The sequence below is a fragment of the Montipora foliosa genome, chromosome 9 (assembly GCF_036669935.1).
Source record: "Montipora foliosa isolate CH-2021 chromosome 9, ASM3666993v2, whole genome shotgun sequence".
Taxonomy (NCBI): Eukaryota; Metazoa; Cnidaria; class Anthozoa; order Scleractinia; family Acroporidae; genus Montipora; species Montipora foliosa.
In genome coordinates, this window is record NC_090877.1 from 43,449,705 (window position 1) to 43,467,204 (window position 17,500).

Consider the following 17,500-nt stretch of genomic DNA (forward strand, 5'->3'; position numbering starts at 1 on the left):
CTTTAAAATTTTCAAGGTAAAACCGGTTATATCCTGGATGTTTTCGTCGGTTTCAGTAACATGGAGCAATTGATGAAGGGGTGCCCTTCCTTGACAAGGGGGGCTAGTCCGTCTAGATCTTATGGTTGTCGGCCGCTATCCATCAGTATGCATTTGCTTCTGTTTCAGTGGCAGATGGCGCTATCGCCGGTTAAAATCACTACAGTCACAGTTGATATAGCCTCATTCAAAACCAAGTGAGTTATCCAGGATGTAATGATTTGTACATTGGATAGCGCTATCTATCGTCACAACAACTAGATCCTGGATGGAGAAAGAGAGAGAGAGAGACAGTATAAAGCAGCTTCCTGCCTGAAAATAATGGAAGGGCCCGGCTGGCCTCGAACCGCCGACTCTCGGAATGCAGCATGTAAACCACTTCATCACATCTTATAACCCAAATAGTGAAAAAAAATCCAACCTTTGTTCAGTTTAAAACGGAAGTACAATGAATGATAACTACTTCAGGATATCTAATCCAGTCGCAAGTTTCCTAAGTTTTGTGAGTGAATTAAAAGAAACGCTGTATCATCTTCTCTTTCGTGTTCAACGTCAGTTATCAAGACTTACTTGCTGGTAGTTTACTCTTACGACAAGAAATAATATAAATGGAAAGGTCGAATATTTGGGTACTGTTTTAGTCAACTTATTGTATTGGATTATAGCACCTCCAATTTTTCTTCTGCTTCTCTTGTCTTTTGCAAATCAGCCTCCCCCTGGTTTATGACATTCATGAGCTGCTTGGTAAATTCATCAAAGTGACTGCTTCTGGTGATCAAGATTGGTCCTTATAAGTGACAATCGTCTGCCTTGGTGGTATATTATCATCATGATTTTATTTCTTCAATGATTCTTTAAAGCCCATTTGAGATTTGTACTATTCATGAGATTAAAGCAATATTTTACCTCTCCTGTTCAAGATTTTCGCTCATGTAATAAGCGGCCATGTTTTTTAACCGAAATAAGAAACGTTTTCATCAAATGGGCTCATCTGGGACACCACTATGGCTGCCATTTTTTGTCTATGGACACCATCATGGCCGCTGGCGTTGATTTGCACTACCCTCCCTACCCACGTCCAAGACTACCTCTACCCCCTATCAGCCTACAAATCCATACATTAGACTGGTAATAGATTGTCTCATTGTCTTACCTTTCATGTTGCTGAGACTTCCAAACTTCGTCGAATTTTCTACTGCTTGTCTTTAGAGAAGCTTGGGCAAATGTTTGAATTCTCTTACGCTTAGCAGTTAGCGTTTTGGTGATGTCAGCTAACACGGAAGTAAAGTACAGGAGAAGAACTGATGATTTGTGTAGAACCATTGTCTATGGATCTCTTACATGGTGCTATGACTTTTGTAGGAATTGTTCTTCTCTTAATTGACTTTTCTAAAAGACTTGAGCTTTCTTGCAAGTAAAATTGAAGATGTAAGCTAGAGTAACGAAATTATTAGTCTCTGCTTCGAAGATAGGGGATACCTATCCCCCTAAATATGTACAACATAGCCCAGGGTATCTTGCATGGTCATTGATTATACAAGCTCGACCCTCTCTCACAACAGCCCCCACTTTCCCTCTAATTTAATAGAAGATTAAGAACAAGAGTGTTTTCAAGTCTGCTTATTACATATTTTACTCACCTCCAAAACTGCTGAGCATTCCTTGCATATCAAGTTCATTTCTAAATGAAAGGGACACATACATTCGTACTTTGTAAACCCAACATTTCATTTTGTTTTATTACACAATGCACTTAAAACACTAAGACACTATGGTACCATGAAAATAATGCTCAGATAAAACCAAGGAAAATATATCACGACACCCAGCACATGAAAATGTCAAAGGTACATCAGTAGGCAGAAGAGACAATAGTGATGTGTCGGTAGAGTTACTAAATTTCAGTTAGTTAGCAACAGCATAGATCATTATTTTGAGATACTATGCGCAAATTTGTTTATCATTCTCGACTTGTGATATGTAGCTCATAGTGCTGCATGTGTCATGTTCAGGTTTCCCAAATGTAAGCCAGATTGATCGTTATGCAAGGCCAAAACGTTATTCAGATTTACACTTACGATTTATCGTAATCATCTTCGGGGTCAGAATCTTGGAAGACCTCTGATGGTGTCACAGACTGCCTTTTCTTTGATTGCGCCACAGGCATACCATTTTTCTGTTGCTGCTGTTCAGATTTTGCAGTTGGAGCTAAAATATTGAACAGAGGAGATCTTCAACTCGAAACCCTAATTTTGTCAAAACGCTGTAATTGTTTGACAAGACCATTCCTAACGTCTTTAAGTGAACCCATTTGACTATGAAATGCAACGTAAGGTTGTGAACTTGCATACAAACAAATATGTTTGGGTAAGTTGGATGGCTCAGTTCACATATTTATCTATTTATTTATTCATTTACTTATTTATTTATTTACTTACTTACTTATTTGCTTATTACAATTTAATTTAATACCCTACATGAATAATGTACTATGGTAAGATGTATAGAACAGCCAGACACTAATAATAGTAATAAGTATGGCTACCACGATAATCTGCAAAGGCGGTGGTAGGTACCCATGCAATTCAAAATACCTTTATCACTAATCTTACACGAAAAGAGGTTAGTCATGTTTGCAAGCTAGTTTATTTTTATTTTTCATTGTTGCGTCTACTAATAGCCTTTAATATTTCTTGCTCAAAATGAGCCATCGCATTCTAATTTGCTCAATGACACCACCACTCTAGGGGAAATTCTGTATACCTTGAAATTTATCGGATTAATTTTCAAAGAAAGTATTCCGAAAAAAGGAATTTTAGAATCGCTTACTTTTTTAAGGAGGCAAACGATGAAAAAAGCGACGACGCGACCTGTAAACGTGAATTCATCAAAAGTCAAGCCAAGAAGAAGGCAAGCAGACAGAGAGTTATACATATTCGCGCCTTTGTAGACCTTCAGATCTTTTGGTAACTGTTCTCTTGTACTGTTGTCAAATATATAGTTCCTAAATTGAAATCAAAGCAAGCTGACCTAATAATAATGTAGTGTAGCTTTGAAATATTTAATTTTCATCAAGATAATTTCTTAAATGTTAACATAAAATCTCCTAATCGTCAACCTACCTTCAGGAAATTTGAATTCGTCTTCATTTTCGTAGAACTCTTTAAGATTTTCAGTACATTTTAGAGTTTTTCCTTTCTTCGGGTTGGAAGGCATGATGAATTGTCTCTGAAAACAAGAGGAGAGGAAAACAAACCTTGAATATTGCTATCGCCTTAAAACAACTGTTCTAAGTTTGTTAATTCAGACTTCACGTTACCACCATGTTGTTAGATATGGTGATTTGGCCAACATGCAAACCTAACAAAACTTAATTTCAAGTTAATTTTAAAAGAAAAAAGGTAATACTTCTCCTTACTGACTAGTAGCTTAAGGGAAATTCGAAAGCGTACACGATAAAGTGAGCCAGAGAAAAAAATATTTCCTCGATGTGTTGGCCGAAGAAAAACTTCTCGCGCTTTTTTCAAAGGAATGCGCACGACGTCTTTTCGCGCCAATAATTAAAGTGGCGCGAAAACACCTGAAACCAGGGGCCCGTTTCTCGAAAGTCCCGAAACTTTATGGGCCATTTTCGGGTGTCACAATTCCCTTTCTCTCTCAAGAACGGAGAGAATTTAAGTCGTCAAACTTAACAGTCATTTTTCTTTTTGTTACCTTGAAAACACGTTAAAATATTGGCTTTCTAAAACAAGCTGTTGGCAGTTTCACAAATGGCTTTTCAGGCCCGAAATGTTTTCGGGACTTTCGAGAAACGGGCCCCAGCTGGCCTCGGTTGTTCAAAAGGTGGATAACGCTATCCACCGGGATAAATCACTATCCACTGGATAAACACCAGCAAAGCCAATTGAGTTATCCAGTGGATAGTGATTTATCCATTTGGTAGCGCCATCCATCCTTCAAACAACTGGGTCCTGCGTGTTTTGGTCGATCTCTTTGTCTTTAATGAGCACACAAGTTATCTCAAAAAGAAGGAATCGAAAGCAGGTGCATTCGTCTACATCTACATCTACGTGTTCCAGCACTCGGTAAAGTCCCTTTTTGACTTATGGCTGTTTCTGCTTAGGTGGCCCCATGCACCGTAAAGCCTGGTTTCGATATGATCTGCAACGGTCCGCGACCATCGGAAGCTGTCTGCTTTGGTCTTATCGCAGACGATCGTAAACACAGGAGGCAAATGTTTAAATTTAAATCTGAAGCAACCGCAGACAAGTCTCTGTTACGAGCCTAGGAAGGCCCATCAGGCCGGCGCTTATCTCCGGTTTCCGTAGCATGAAGCCACTAGGAGTATTTATACTCCCCCCTGGATGGGATGCTAGTCCATCGCAGGGTTACCCCCAGCATTACGCCGGTACCCATTTATACACCTGGGTGGAGAGAGGCACCGTGAGAGTAAAGTGTCTTGCCCAAGAACACAACACAATGTCCCCGGCCAGGCCCCGAACCGCAGACAAGTGTACTACTAATCCTCTGCGAAGCGAGGAGAAAAAGGAGCGCACTTTAAGTCTGATTGGACGTGTCTCAGGTCGAACAATATTGTGCCGCCGATAAAACACAGATGATGTCAGACACAAGGCTCCATTAAAAATTGTCTTAGACGGAAATCAGGCTCTAGAGACATCATTGCCAAGCCGGCCACTTCTGTTGGAGGGAACAGGACAGACACCGTACACCGGAGACTTCCTCCCCTACTCTTTTTCGAATAGTGTACTGTGTGCGTTCTTTAACGTCCCACAGGGAACTTACGAACATAGAAGATATTTGTGAGATGGGGCCTTCGGTTTACAGTCCTTATCCGAGAAGACTTGAAAGTCTAACATTGGCAGATGTCATTACAAAGGCAGCAGTTTCTCCTCAGTTATTTTAAGAACCTTAGTATTAATCCGGCCGGGGTTCCAAGCTGCGACCTCCCGCATGACATCCCGATGCTCGACCAACTGAACCACCGGTGCTCATTTTCCAGAAGAGGACCGTAAAATTATGATTTTTCCAGTTCTCGATTGTATTGTAACGTTGTTAGGTATGATTTTGGAGAAGCCAGTGTAGTTTACTTTAATGCTGGTCCTGGAATGCCAATAGACCGTATTCATAAATGGCGGCCAATTTATAATTCTTTTGTCGAAGTGCAAATTAGCCTACCAAGCCTCGATACCATACAGTGAATTGAAAAGAATTCTTGCTCTAAAATGAGGCTTGGTAGGCTAATTTGCACGTGGACAAAAGAATTATAAATGTGACCGCCATTTATGAATAAGGTCTATAGAACGTACTCTGGAGAAATAAGGTTGGGCAACCCTTTATAATAGGAGGTGGTTGCATATTTTGAGAGGCAGTGTGGAGGTAGTGTGGCCCAGTGGTTAGGGCGCTTGCCTTGAGATCCGGAGATCCCGGGTTCAAGACCCGCTCTGACCATTCGTTGAATTTGATCCTGGTAGTCCCTGGTTCAACTTCCCGGCCGCACTTGTAAATAGCCTACTGGTTTGCCTCCAGCCAGTTGGGATTCTTAACAGTTGTTGTTGTTCTGTTCTGTCGTTTCGTTGTGTTTCATTGGCCCTGAAAAGCTCCTATGAGGAGCGGTCAATTAAGTATGTATTGTATTGTATTGTATTGTATCACTGAACTTAACGAATAGCGAAATGTCCTCCGGAATATCTGTCCGATTACTTTTGATTTGCATAGTATTCATTATCATTAATAAGCATTCTTTTGGTTTTTTAACTCCAAGAACAACGACCTTCGAGTCCTCTGGCTGGTTTCGAGCCGTAAAGTCTTCTGGCTCTTCTGCGCTGAAATGCTGACAAAGAGAATCTCGGCCACCCGGACACAGGATTCCTGGGAAGGCGATTTGGCAGAGACGGAATACTCGCCAAGCACCAATGGAACCCTGGGGTCGTTACTCAGATGTTCCGAACATTTTTAGCTAGGCCTTTCTCGGATGCCAAATTCTCTCTATATCTTGAACACGGAGAGGTTTCACCATCATTTTGCATTTTATTTTTTAAATATGTTTAGATCATGTGAGAACATATTTAAAGATCAGCTTTTCAGTGGATAGACCGAATGCACGAATGGCGGCCAAAAAAGATATTCTTTTCTTGATGTGCTAGTTAGACTCACTAGCATCGTTTGCATGGACAAAATACAAAAGAAATGTTGCTTGAGAGCGAGGCTAGTGAGTCTAATTAGCCCATAAACAGAAGAATACATTTTTGGTCGCCATTTATGTATTCGGCAGTCCATTGGGTTTTACAAACGGGGACAAGGTGTGATTCCCGGACTCAACGTCATATGTGGGGTGAATCTATTCTTTCTCTTCTCTGCTCCGAGAGGTTTCTCCGTTTTTACCTTTGTACTAAAGAGCTTACTCCCAGTATTAAACGACGTGTGCGTGACAGCATATCGTTATCTCCACCCGTGATTATATCAATCGAAATGAACTGAGTATAAACGACTTAAGATGCTGGTGAATTATTCCATCAACGTCTGCAATGAGGACTGATATCCGCGGGCGTATGCTGGCATAATGAAAGAAACTTGCTATCATATCAAAGGAAGAAAAACTTGACTCAGGGAACAAAAGTGGTTATTGATGCATGGAGGTACTGACCATTTACGAGCTACCAACTGTGATGATTGCGGCATTTGTAAAAACGATCTTGGGGCTAGTAGGGTCAATGACCACTGCCACCTCACTGGTAAATTCTGAAGGGCGGGCCATAGTGCTTGCAACTTGAATTTTCGATTCACGGGTCGAATCACAATATCCGTGGCTATGACTATACCGCCTTATTATGCAAGGCGCGGAAAAGTTGAAGAAATAGTCAACACTAGACCAATAACTGCATTAATTTAAGAAGAATATGGAAAAGTGTACTTCATGATTTCCTTCTCGATCGGTCACCTGGATTTTCTAAGTTCTCTTCAAGTTATAACGCATCATTAGAAAAGCTTGTGCTGAGTCCTGGCAATGGAGCGAGATTGTGAATTCCACGTTCTCCAGCGCTACATCGAGGAAAGCAAAGTGCCTCTGTTGTTGAGAGAAGAGGCTTACCCATAAAATAAGAGAATAAAAAAACGTTAACGGTAATAATTTCAACATACAAGTGGCTTATAAAATAGCTGTTCCCTAACTAACCGAATTTGAAAAGCTTAACTGTTCATAGACAATTGATAATTATATTGTCAAAACTAAACTTTACGTTTCCAATACTTATAAAAGCAGATGCTCGATTATATTAAATACTGAAACGTAATTGGCAGTCCCTCCTAAAAAACGCTTTGCGCTGAACTCTTTAATATTTTCAAATCTCTTACATGGTTGGGTTGGCTTTTTACCCAACCTCGTTCCCAGGGTCTCTCTTCTCCGACTCAATTGTCGTGGAGGCGGAGAAGACAGACCCTGGGAACTAGGTTGGGTTTTACCAGGTTCTCAAACAGTTGTCACTATAACTGATCACGGTGTTACAGGAAGTGTTCACACCTCACACGACGTAAAATCGTTCCTTGGTATACACTCTTGAACATCTTTCACTCAGCTCTTCACTGAATACCAATTTACTATATATCGTTGGGATTATGGCGCCAGAGAACCTTCATTTTAAATTATTGTGATCGAGAGTGTCTACCGCTTATGTGGATTTCTCCGAAAACAAACCGCCGTTTCTATTTAACCAAAAGGAACCTAAGAAAACATTCACATAACCCAAGGCTAGGTCAGGCTGAGAGTCTCCAAACGTTTTCTCTCGTTTGTGTCTATGGAAGTCAGGGTGGTTTAGTGGTCATCAACTGCGGCTCCCACCTCTGTGACCCAGATTCAACTCTGGCTTCGGATCGTATGTGGGCTGAGTTTCAGTCGATCTCAATCTGACTCCGATGGTTTTTCTCCGGGTACTCCGGTTTTCCTCCCTCCTCAAAATCGACTCCCAGCCTATTCCATCTGGCTGTGGTGCTGTGGTGCTGTGCTCCGAGGTCATTCAGGGGCCGAGCGCCTAGCCGGCTGCACACCTCCTTCGGTCCGACCTCGTTGAGCTGCGCCCTTAGCAATTCAGTCTCCGACTGCGAGAAAGGGCGATTTGCAGGTCAGATATTATTATTATTATGATTATTATGATTATGATTATGATTACGATTAAGATTATGATTATGATTATGATTATGATTATGATTATGATTATGATTATTATTATTATTATTATTATTATTATTATTGTTGTTGTTGTTGTTGTTTCCAGATAATTAATCACCTCAGGGGTCGATCCAGGATTCTTCTTAGAAGGGGTGCACCACTAAGGAATGGCGTAGCTGGCGGGTGGCTTTTTTTTTCCAGAATACCAGTTGTATAAAAAAGGGGGTGCATACACCCTGCACCCTCCCCCTGGATCCGTGAATGTGTTTACCGAGGATTATGCCAACATCCATTTGTTGATAGCCTGCGTAGCAAGCGTTTCCGTGGGCACAGAAGAAAAATTTCCATGTTTTGACCGAGCAAAAAATGGGGCGAGAACGCTTACCACGCAGGCTATTTGTTGAAGATTATGAGTACAAAAACCTACTACAAATCCTTGACCGTCTTTAAGTTGTTCACCTAGTTCTGTTCTTGGATCCCCTCTTTGCCCTCCCAGCATGGGAACCCTGGCCATGGCGAAAAACGCCTGGGTTTCCAGTTCCATTCGAATGAAGGAAGGGTTATGACGAAGCCCACAAACAATACTTGCGCTCACACCAAATAGGATTTCCTTAATAGACCCCTCTTACTGGTCGAAAAATGTGATGTGACTGCTTTGATTTTTAACAAACTGAAATTTAATTTATTCTCCTTTAGTTCTACCCCTTGCCTTGCAAAACTTTCTTCTCGTAGTCATTGGCTGCATGCGATTCATTCGATCAACGTGAAAAATAATCTTTGACTCGTGGAGCTTCGGATCTTCTGCGGAGTCTCAGAACTTCGAGTGTTGGTTGTCATTGCCTGCAAAAATGCATCTTCTCTGAGACTGAGCCAAGTTTGGCACCGGCAACTGAACGGAAAAGCCTAAATTTACCCAATTGCGTGTATCAACGTTAACAGTGGTTCTCCTAGGAAATAAACAGCAAAAATGCCCGCAAAGACAATTCCATGGCCATTATGTCTACACGCTCACAGCCGGGAGTTTTACGACTCTCAAGAAATCCGTCACTGCTTGCGTGTATTCCTCGTTGTGAAGGTAAAAGTGGGAAACATGAGGCGAGCTCTCAAAGCATATCTGACGCACGTCCATGTTTAGTTCTTCTTTCCAGAAATCCGCGCAAGCCTGACAAGTCTTAAAGTCAGCGATTTTGTCACCCTTAGAGAAAAGAAACAATGCAGGAGATCTTACGGGGTTGTTATGGAACAGATGTGACTGCGCCAAATAGACTTTGCTTGTGTAATGCACGAGCCTCAAGTATAACTCAATAGAGGAACGCATCAACCAGCGAATCAAGGGGTTCTTTGAAGCAGCGTTTGAAATACCGCGCGGGACGCCTTGAAAATCCACCGGGGAATCAAAGATCTGTCCGAGAATTCTCTGCTTTACCGGTGAGAACATATCCAAGTTTTCCATTAACTTGAGAACATGGCTGTAAAGGTACCCACCCACTGAAAAACCGTGGACCACGACGGGTCTGTCTTTGTTCTCTGCTGAGGTAAGCTCCTTTAGAACTTTGGTGGCTATCAATTCAGCTTTTCGCGGGCGTAGAATCTGGGAGAAAGATGAAAGTAATCAAGACTCTAATTTACAATGCGTCAGTTGAAAATAAGCTTTCCGGGATCGCAAATATTTGGCCAGTACAGCAGCTTGTTCGCGTTGCAAAATGTTGGCAAATTACAGAACGGTGACGTGCAAATAGGCCTTTTACAACAAACGATCACATGGTACAAAATCCGCCATGCTGGAGGGCAAGCTCATTATTATTTCCCCACTGGGACATAAAAACAAAGGCAAGTCAAGCTTGACTGGTTCAGGTCTCTTTGTTTTAATGTCCCAGTGGGGGGATAATAATGAGCTTGCCCTCCAGCATGGCGGATTTTGTACCATGTGATCGTTTGTTGCAAAAGGCCTATTGCTGTTGCAACGACAACGCCAAAAATCAGTAATATTATTGGACCAAAATGATCGTGCAAATTTAAGGCTTTGACGACAACGTGGACAAACCAGTGAATCTTTCAGTCTCACTCTTTACTTCAAATCCGTCCATACAATCCAGTTAATTTAAAAGGACACTTCGCTAATATTGTATAATATAAACACGATGGAATAATCATGAAATACTTAAAATAGCTCAAACTTATCTTTGTCTTTGTCCTCTAAACCTCTCTTTCAAGCTGAATTTAATATATCGAAAAAGGCCTATTATTTTGCGATTATTCCTTGTCTTGTTCACGTTGCACAATGCGGACGAACTATCCTGTAACTGGATAGGTACGAACGGTTTCCAAGTAAAAATAGAGAATGAATGTTTTATTGTTAATGCTCGCGTTGACGTCGAAACCTAAAAGTTGGTGATTTCACCTTGCTGTTTGACAGAGCACGACAAAGTAGTAGCATGGAAAATCGTGCCGCACGAGTATTTTTCCTTTTTTAACCAAAAATATTATTCCCTTTTGGCTTTGGTACCGTGGGGAGTTACAGCAACGGCTAAGGCTACGGCTACGGCTACAGCAACGTCACAAAAAAAATGAAATGGTTAAAAGAGGGAAAAATAGTGGAGCACGCGTAGTGTATTGGATATCGCTCGCGCGGACTGCATTTCAGCGCTCCGAGTTCGACTCCCAATTCGTGCGCTCCAAAGTTCACAGGACACTCAGCTTTCCATCCATTCGTGGTGGGTCAAATGAGTACCAGTATTACTGGGGACAAGTTGTGCATACAACGGAATTGGAGTAGCGCCCACCCCTGCCTCGAGTTACGGTAGAAGCCGTAAGTTGCAGTAGAAGGTAGAGAAAAAGGTGCCCTCGACTTCGACTGGCCTCTTGTCTCGCATGTGCGACATTCATTTTCGTGCATAGTTTGGACGTACTCCAAAAAAGCAACGACGTGCAATTTCGCTACTTTTTCAAATCCCATTATACGTCCCGTTTACCCCCAAAAAGTTTACATAATCATTGTTTGCAATTTGTCCTGGCCATCGGAGACCCAAGAGAAATCAAAAACAATGCCTGTGCAATTTTTTTCTTTGGGGGGTGGGGGGGGGGGGTAAAAGAGGTGTATTGTGGGATTTGCGCAAGTAGTGAATGCAAATTTTGGGAGCGAACAAGGTGTTTTATGGGATTTGCGAAAGAAGCTAAAGACCAGATTTTCAGTTTTGAAGACAACTTCAGCTCCTAACAATGAACCACTCATTTTCTATCTTTACTTTTAAACTGTTCGAATTCGAAGCAATCCCGTTATATGATAAATGGGACATTTTATACCACGTGAAAAAGATGGACTAACACTAAGTTATATTCTGAAATGGCGTTTTTGCCGTAGTTGCCGTCTAGGGAGGCTCTCTCTTTGTTACCAAACTGCGAATGCGGCTAAAACATTGAACAAAAAGAAAAACCTTAAATAACAATGACCACAACCAGGTTTTCTGAGCCCACGAGACTGAGCACCCCCAGCAAACCATTGTTTTAAAGAAAACCGCTGGTCAGCAACCTGGTTCTGGTCATTGCTGTCGTCTAAGGTCTTCCGAACAAAAATGGTCTCAGGCTTATCAATATATACCGATTACGCTAGCAGTGCCACTCTAGTTTCCTCAAATTATGCCAAAAATTATGCTACCACAATCTATAAAGCCTAGTCGTTCTTGTTTAAACTCCTAATGCCCATTCTTGTTGATGTTTTGTACAGACAGCGATTAACAATGCTACACATGTTGGCAAAGTTCGCGCTTACCTCCATGACTTCTAATTTCACCGTAATGATATCAGCCCCGTACTTGTGATACAGCTCACCGTACTTGTGCAGATGGCGGCTCTTAGCCAGAAGCCAACCAAAAAGAACTACCACCGGACGAACCTCGCCTTCCTTTTTAAATCTCTCCGGACACGGGTAAAGTTCCATACTTTGCAGGGCTACACTGCTGTGAAGTGGCCTTACTGCGAGAGGCCATAATGTCCTTGAAACGAAGGGCTAAAAAAAAAGAAAAGAAACGGATTTAAAGCGCTAATCTGGACTCCTGCTCTACCTGATTCTCTTAAGGTCGCTTCCTACTAATTCAAAGGTATTTTTGCCCGGTTTATGAATATGGGGAAAAGTATATCTTTATAAGGGCCGATTTAGATGGTACGATTTTGGCGCATGCGTTCAGCTTACGACAGGCCTACGACATGACGTACCATTGTCGCAGCGTTTTAAAACATGTTTTAAAATGCTACGACATTTTCTCTGACGTACACGACAATCGTAAACGAGTTGTAAGCCTGTCGTAAGCTTGTCGCATGCAACAAAAGTCGTATTGTGTAAATCGGTCCTAAAAAGTGTTATTGAGATCCAAAACCAAGCATTTTTCAAAGATAATTAATCAAAAATGTTTGTAAAAAGCTTTAAAATACAAAGCAATGTACGTGACGTTCTCTTCCAAATTGAAGCTTAATTATCTCTGAAAAATTAAATGCATGGTTCCTCCAGTTTTCGTTTTGGATACCAAGAGCACTTGCAAAGTTCCGCTTCCTCCGCATAGTTTTACAACGCGCCAAAATTTCCCTGTATTGGAAAGCACCACCCAAAGAAAACCTGAATTCTCGAGATGCACAGGACGAATGCAAAATAACAATAGTAGGCACCGTCCTGATTGGCCGAGTCTGAAAATACCATAATACTCTGTTTGACAAAACAAAAGTTTGTATAAGCATTGTTTCTTGTTTCTCTTGGGACTTACACTGGTCCCAAGCAAAAAAAACAAAAACAATACTCATTCAAAATCTGGGGGCACAAATAAAGAGTATCGTGATATTTTCCGCTTTGGCCAATTAATTAAATTGACTTTCGAAGAAGAAGAAGAGGAAGAAGAAGAAGAAGAATAGATAAAAGTTATCTGATTCTGTAGTTGTTCTCTAATCACTCTGCAGTGAAACAAGAACAAATCATTTTCATACTAAATATCATCAGACGCAGACAAGAATCAGGTATAGGCATCTCGTTTAATGATAGCTAGACTAGGAATACATGGGCAATGTCAAAGTAAAATCATTTACAGGATAACCAATATAACTACAAAATATCCGCACATAGAAATTTACATCAAAACGTCTTGAATAAGTACATTGATTTCTAAATATCTCTACATTTCTATAATTAAAGTGATCCAGTTGTGCGTTTAAATTAACGGCAAGTATAAAAGAAAATTGACAGAAATATACGAGAGATGCCGTCGAGTGACCTTGAACTGCAAAAGAATGCCTTAGGCCCAGTTCAGACGTCGTGCTTCTGCCCCGGGGGGGGTACTGCCATATATGGGCTATATAGGTATGTGCCGCTGTGAAGGGTATGGTTTTCAAGCAGTTTACTCTAGCATAGGGTATATAAATCAGAGCGTTTGGGTCTAGAATAGGGTACCATTTTTCACGAAACTGACCAGTCGCTTGAAGATTTTATCAAGACTAAGGAAACCAGAAATTCCCGCTCAAAAATATTAAAAAGTCGAGTCGGCAAAGTTTAAATTTGCGCAACTCAGCCTCAACAGTGTCAATAAATGGCTATCATGAGAAACTTCTGGATATTATTAACTCTCACGTATCGGTATTTAGACGGAAATCGGTGGGAGTTTACTCTAGTATAGGGTAGCAAAATTCAGCTGAATTAGCTCTGGTATAGGCTAAGGGTTCCAGGGTCCCAGCGGCACAACCCCACCCAGAAATTCCTAAAGTACCCCCCCCCCCCCCCCCGGGGCTTCTGCCGTGCCGAACTTAATTGCAATTTGGTTCGACTGTAGCACGGTAGGGAAACAGAATCAGACGCCGTGCCAAAGTCGAACCAAATTCAGGCTTTACTGATGCCTCGTAACAATTCTTCTCCTAACTCCCCGTGGGAACTCAATCTCGCCAAATACATTAATATGATTTATGAATTTTGTTTGGCGCGACACAAGCACGACGTTTGAATCAATGCCGTGCCAAAGTCGTGTAGCACGGAAGAGCTTGTCGAACTTAATTGCTTGCCGAACTTAATTCAAAAGTTTGATTCAGACGCCGTGCTTCTGCCGTGCTTTTGTCGAACTTAATTCCTGAATTTAGTTCGACACGGCAGAAGCACGACGTCTGAACTGGGCCTTATATACCGAAACACGAATAGTCACGCGCTCTATCAAATTGCAAAAAGCAATGCTAACTGCGAATACCGAACACCCAAAATAGCACTACAAAGAAGCATGCATTACATAACGTGAGAAAATACATTTGTCTAGGGGTTAATACGTACAACTTTGGGATAACAAAAACAGGAATTTACTTTTTTAAGATCTTCCTCAACTGCAAGCTCCCGGGCACCGTCGGCGTTATTTTGGCCTCGGCGTGAGCTATGCAGGCAATATCAACTGTCGAAACCTAGCCTAACGGGGATTAAAAGTTCACCATCTCGATTGAAATACGGAAAACAGGGCCCCTTATTTTCATTTTGTGGTTACTCCCTCTCGGCGAAACTTCAGAACAAAGAGAGCCACTTCACTTCGCCGGTATGGCGAACAGCAACCTCGTTTCCAGGGTCTCCATTGTCGATGAGGAAGAGACTCTGGGAACGAGATTGAGCGAACACTGCGGGTCTGTGTTTTGAACGAATGAGTTAAACAGATCATATCACGAATTTGGTTGTTCGATTTGTAAGTATTCCATTTCTTTGGCATTAATTCGTTTGGATCGTATCTGATACAGGGAAGCATCTGGTTGTAGCCTCTTACTATGAAATGCACGTGTCTTAAATCACATGTGACGAAATTCTTTTGAAATCGAACGACATCAAAGGTCATTCAATGTCACCAAGAGTGCTTGTTTGTCAACAATTTCTTTTAAAGAAAGCAATTTTTTAAATATATCAGTGAAAAATATCATCTATTTAAAATAATTAACCACACATCCAGACAGTTTTAACTTTTGTAATGCGTATTGCCGTAGTTCATAAAACGTATAAAGTAAAGCCGATGCAAATTTCTGATGCCCGCGTTGACCACGTATTACATTTCGTTTAAATTTGATTTTAACACGTTATTCCAATTGAGGATACCATGCTGTTCTCTTTTCACGCAAAGAACCCTTCACTATTTTAAAATTAGCGCGAAATCTTTAGAAGGCGTCAAGGAGAAAATCAAACAGAGCTTTATTTTTCACATCGATCGTTTTTTTTTTTCACAGCGAAGAATAATAATCCATTTCATTGATGTTACTGGCCATGATCACTTTTGCCCACTTTTGCGTACATTTTTAACACTTGGTATGCTTGAAATATTGCCCTCCGTCTTCGTCGCCAAAAAAAACATGAAAAACCGAAACCTTTCGTTGTTGTGCTGAACTGTCGGTGTAAGCTTGAAAATTACATAAAATGGAAAATCAGCTATTTTTAAAAATCATGAGCGTGGACATTTTCACATGAAATCCATTTGACATGTAGTGACATGGCATCTTTGCAAAGCCGAACCACTGTCAAACTCGATACTCAGCTATACTCGATCTAGAGTTCGTCACAGGAAACTCAAGGCGAAAGTGTCTAAATAAATGCATCCACCAGCCTAAGACCGTCGTGAGGCGGTCGATGATTTGATCAACAAACGTGGGCCGAATTTTCAGCTGGGAAGAACAAAACCCTCAATAAATCTCTACAAACCCGGTCCGCATTTATAGTGAGAAAGAACAGGACTTTTTCAACCCCTACAAAAGAAAGTTGCTCTTTCGTTGGCTAATCATCTGAATCATGAATTGAAACATTGTGCAACTCCGCCCAAACAAAAGCTGGCATGTTATGCTTCAAGGAGTAGCACAGACTCTCACATTTGTTAGCATGAAGACGCAATTTGTAATTTAGTAAGGCAATAGAAGTGATTATGAAAGGTGCCGGCCAGTTACCTTAATATTTGCGGAGCAAATGTTCATGTTCTCCCGTTTTGCACGAGCACCAAACAGACCACAGACACAACGGCATATTAAATTTACATGAATTAATTTATGTAGCACTTGACGAGGGGTCACCCTATAGGGCACTTCGGAAAATACCATAATACTCTTTGTTTGTCCCCACTAAATTTTGCATAAGCATTGTTTTTGTTTTCTCTTGGGACCATTGTAAGTCCCAAGAGAAACTGGAAAGAATGCTTATGCAAAATTTGGGGGGACGAACAAAGGGAAACTAAATATTTTGAGCATGAGCCGATACAACGTAGATTTGATTTTAGTGGTGTACTATATTTGCTCAAAATTTGCTCAAATTTGGTCTTGCTCAAAATATTTAGTTTGTCAACTTCTAATTACGCCGATCAGATCAAGCCACTGATCCAACGTACACCGACACAGGGGCACCCAACGAATCTGTTCCCCAGAGGAATCTTGCTGGCTAGCAAAAATACAGGTGTTTCGATTAGCTGGCTAGCGCTGGGAAATTTCGTTATTGATAGAGGTTTTGCCTGGGAATTACTGACTTTTTCTAGCATTTCAACCCGAGCTGGCCGTAGAAACTCTGAAGACTGAGGACGACTAAAAAAAAAAAAAAAAAAAAAAGGGACCCCTTTTATAATAATGTTTTCCCAGCAACACTGAAAAACACCTGAAAATGCCTTAATAACATTTATTTTCATTAACTGGGGTATAATAATACATTTTACAACAAATTGGTCGTTGGGTGCCCCTGCCGACAGGAAGATTGTCCACGGTTGCTTGCTTCAAAACTCTGAAATTACAAACAAAGCCTATTATGGTATTTTCCGAAGTGGACTATTGGCTCTTGTGTAATGAGCCAATTCCGAGTTGCTGTTTGTCTCGGTTTCGAAGTGAGTCTTGGTGCTCAACTATTGTAAGGGAAATGAGTTTGATTTGCATAAGAATTCGCAGCTAATTTCCATTTGAATGTTTGTGCACCAGGACTCGGTTTGAAACTGAGGCATGCAGCAACTCCGAAATGGGCTATTAGGCATGCAACGCAACTGGTGCAAAAGAGAGAGCGTGCCGTAAAGCCCGTAAAGCTGATAGCTCTAATGTGCATTAGAGCTATCAGCTTAGCAAAGTTTCACCCGTGACTGTTAATTGGCGTAAGCAAGTTCCTCCATTATGTAGTGGCGTTTTGAGCGCTAATGTTCACTCTTGCCATCGGCGCCATGTTAAATAATTTTGGTACGAGTGAACATTTTCTCCAAGTTTGCGCGCTTGAAAAGCCACCTCCTCAGTTACCATCTTACACCAAAACACATGCGTATTATGGCAGATACG

General features: G+C 41.2%; 2 protein-coding genes across 2 annotated transcripts in view; both read right to left on the minus strand.

Moving 5' to 3' along the window:
• Positions 1-7,135, minus strand: part of LOC137969788 (synaptonemal complex protein 3-like) — an 8,315-nt gene extending 1,180 nt beyond the window's left edge. The window contains exons 1-6 of the mRNA XM_068816149.1: positions 6,998-7,135; positions 3,162-3,267; positions 2,118-2,247; positions 1,680-1,720; positions 1,193-1,310; positions 708-807 (exon numbers count right to left, since the gene is read on the minus strand). Coding sequence (XP_068672250.1) covers positions 708-807; positions 1,193-1,310; positions 1,680-1,720; positions 2,118-2,247; positions 3,162-3,255 — 483 coding nt within the window. The 5' untranslated portion in view covers positions 3,256-3,267; positions 6,998-7,135. The remainder of the gene's footprint in view (positions 1-707; positions 808-1,192; positions 1,311-1,679; positions 1,721-2,117; positions 2,248-3,161; positions 3,268-6,997) is intronic.
• Positions 7,136-7,371: 236 nt separating this feature from the next.
• LOC137969787 (transmembrane protein 53-like) lies at positions 7,372-16,235 on the minus strand. The gene is made up of 3 exons (XM_068816148.1): positions 16,148-16,235; positions 11,991-12,227; positions 7,372-9,812 (listed from the first exon to the last, which is right to left on the minus strand). The coding sequence occupies exons 1-3, from the start codon at positions 16,172-16,174 to the stop codon at positions 9,222-9,224; spliced, it is 855 nt and encodes a 284-aa protein (XP_068672249.1). The 5' UTR covers positions 16,175-16,235; the 3' UTR covers positions 7,372-9,221.
• Between the last annotated feature and the right edge of the window lie 1,265 nt (positions 16,236-17,500).